We start from the raw sequence: 2,398 nt of genomic DNA, 5'->3' as shown, positions 1-2,398 counted from the left end.
GGCGGGCACAGCATAGCCTCCAGAAACTCCTCGATCTTGTTAGTGTCCGTGTGGACTTCCGTGCCGTACAGCAGGAATGGGAGCTGCCCTCCTGGGCAAAGCTTCTGCACGGTCTCCGTGCGCCTCTTGGTGTCCACGGTGGTGACACTGAAGGTGACTCCTTTGAGCCAGAGCACCATGAACAGTCTCTGGGAGAAGGGGCAGTTCCCGATCTTGGCTCCATCGCTGCTGGCCTTCACGAACAGCTCAACCTTGGGCTGCTCCTCGGCCATGGCTGCGTCCGCACCATTAAAAAGCTTTTTGACATAGGTTTTCATTATGCAGTCTGGGCTCACAGCCATGCTGATTTTGAACTTGTGGAAATCCTCCTGCCTCAGCCTCCTTGGTGCTGAGATTATAAGTAAGCATGTACCACCACTAATTCTTGCTTTTAAAAAAATGAATTCACTATAACCAAATCAGTGGTTTTTTTGAGGAGCCAGGGATTGAACTCAGGCCCTTGCGCTTGCCAGGGAAGCACTTATTCCACTAAGTGATCTTTCTGGCCCAGTGTTTAGATTATTTGAGTATGCTCTATCCTGGGATTTCTTCCAGGTATTGAGTCATTCGCTTGGTGCTCGCAGCACAGTGGTTTTGTTTTATTGAGTCCTTATTTCACCATGCAGAACAGGCTTGGGGAAGAAGAAAACATTAGAATAAAAGTAGTTTCCACATGTCTTAGTCTGTTGCAAGGTCAGGTATCTCATAATACAGTTCAAGTTTTGGTAAAATTTTTGTACATGCTGATGTTAACTTCGCAACAGTCCTCCTGAGTGTGGGGACTACAGGTGTGGCTGCCACAGCTGGCCCAGAGGATGCTCGTGAGTTTGAAACCAGCCTGAGCTACAAAGTGAACTCAATGCCAGCCTGAATGAGCCTGTCTCAAAAAGTAAAAAACGAGAATGTTTCAAGGACACAATATCAGTATATAGGCAAAAGGGTGGGGGTGGGGGCCAGAATGTTTTCCAGGGAACAGTTAATCAGGCTCTGACATGATTTTTGTTCCATAAACCTATTTTTTAAAAATCTCTTTTTAAACCTGTAGATCCTGTACTAAACAGATTAAAAACAAAACCAAAAAACCCCTCTTTTTTTTTTTTTTTTAAACAGGGAAGCACTTCAAGAAATACTACTGAAAAAAATGTGTTTCATGTCAGATATTCACTGTTTCTAACTCCTTCAGATTATCACAAGGATACACCTTATAATAAAAACTAAAATATAGCTACACTTGAAATGCTACCCGGGAACACTTGAATATGCATGTCAAAATGAAATAACACCAAGAAGCAGTTTTAAACATAGGATTTCTCTCTGAAGCCCAAATGTGAGGCAGACAGACATCAGACTCTCTAGCAGATGGAAGCTCAGAACATTTCCAAGATACAGATATTGTGTTGAATTTTGTGCCTGAGACAGCTAACCAGTCAATGGCTAGGGATGCTGTATGCACTTTTCTTTTTTGGTGGAACCGGGGATTAAACTCAGGCCCTTGTGCTTGCCAGGGAAGCGCATATTCTACTGAGACATCTCCCCGACCCCTGCACTGTGTTTCTTACGTTCCTTTTTTTTTTTTTTTTGATGGAACCAGGGATTGAACTCAGGCCCTTGTGCTTGCCAGGGAAGCACTTATTCCACTGAGCCATCTCCTCGGCTCCTATATCTTCCTTTCTAATATCGAAATTTAACAATTCAGTATTTCTTCTGCAGTCCTTGGGGATTTTTGCATGTGTGGTGCTGGGGATGGAACCTCCCCATCTGTGGACAAGGCTTCCAAGAACTCTCTGACCCAGCCCACTCCAGCTCTCTTTGGTAGGCCGACAGACGAACTATAAAACATACGCTGTTCACAATTTGCTCTGCGCCGCATAATCTCAACTGTGTATGTGTATTGTACACCATGTTGTTAAGACATAATCAATAATACCAACTCCCAGAGCCTATGATGAGTATTCTGACATATAAAAGAAAAACAGGGGCTGGGGAGATAGCTCAGGGTCTAAGTGCCTGCTTTGCAAGTGCAAGGACATGTGTTCAATCCTTGGTACCACATGCTGTGCTGGCCCCATGTCAAGCCCGCCATTTAGGTCCTGAAACCAGGAGTGGTGGTGCATGCTTGTAATCCTAGGGGAGGCTGAGACAGGAGGATCACTACGAGTCTCAGCTGGATAGCAGGACCTTGTACCAAATAAATAAATACAAGATTTTCTTTCTTTTTTTTTTGTAGTACTGGGAATTGAACTCAGAACCCTGCACTTGGCAGGCAAGCACTTATTCTACTGAGCTATCTCCCCAACCCTTAAATACAAGATTTTTTAAAAATTTTATTTATTTATGTGTGTGTGTGTGTGTGTGTGTG

At 44.0% G+C, this 2,398-nt stretch overlaps 1 protein-coding gene across 1 annotated transcript in view; it reads right to left on the bottom strand.

Annotated features, from left to right (window-relative positions):
* The window catches only part of LOC101579825 (chloride intracellular channel protein 1-like), a 4,732-nt gene extending 4,460 nt beyond the window's left edge, over window positions 1-272 (bottom strand). The window contains exon 1 of the mRNA XM_023716167.1: window positions 4-272. Within this exon, the coding sequence (XP_023571935.1) occupies window positions 4-272 (269 nt within the window). The remainder of the gene's footprint in view (window positions 1-3) is intronic.
* Between the last annotated feature and the right edge of the window lie 2,126 nt (window positions 273-2,398).

The sequence above is a fragment of the Octodon degus genome, unplaced genomic scaffold (genome assembly GCF_000260255.1).
Source record: "Octodon degus isolate 3935 unplaced genomic scaffold, OctDeg1.0 scaffold00046, whole genome shotgun sequence".
Classification (NCBI taxonomy): Eukaryota; Metazoa; Chordata; class Mammalia; order Rodentia; family Octodontidae; genus Octodon; species Octodon degus.
The sequence above is the reverse complement of the archived record's forward strand: the minus strand, read 5'-3'. Positions and strand labels throughout refer to the sequence as shown.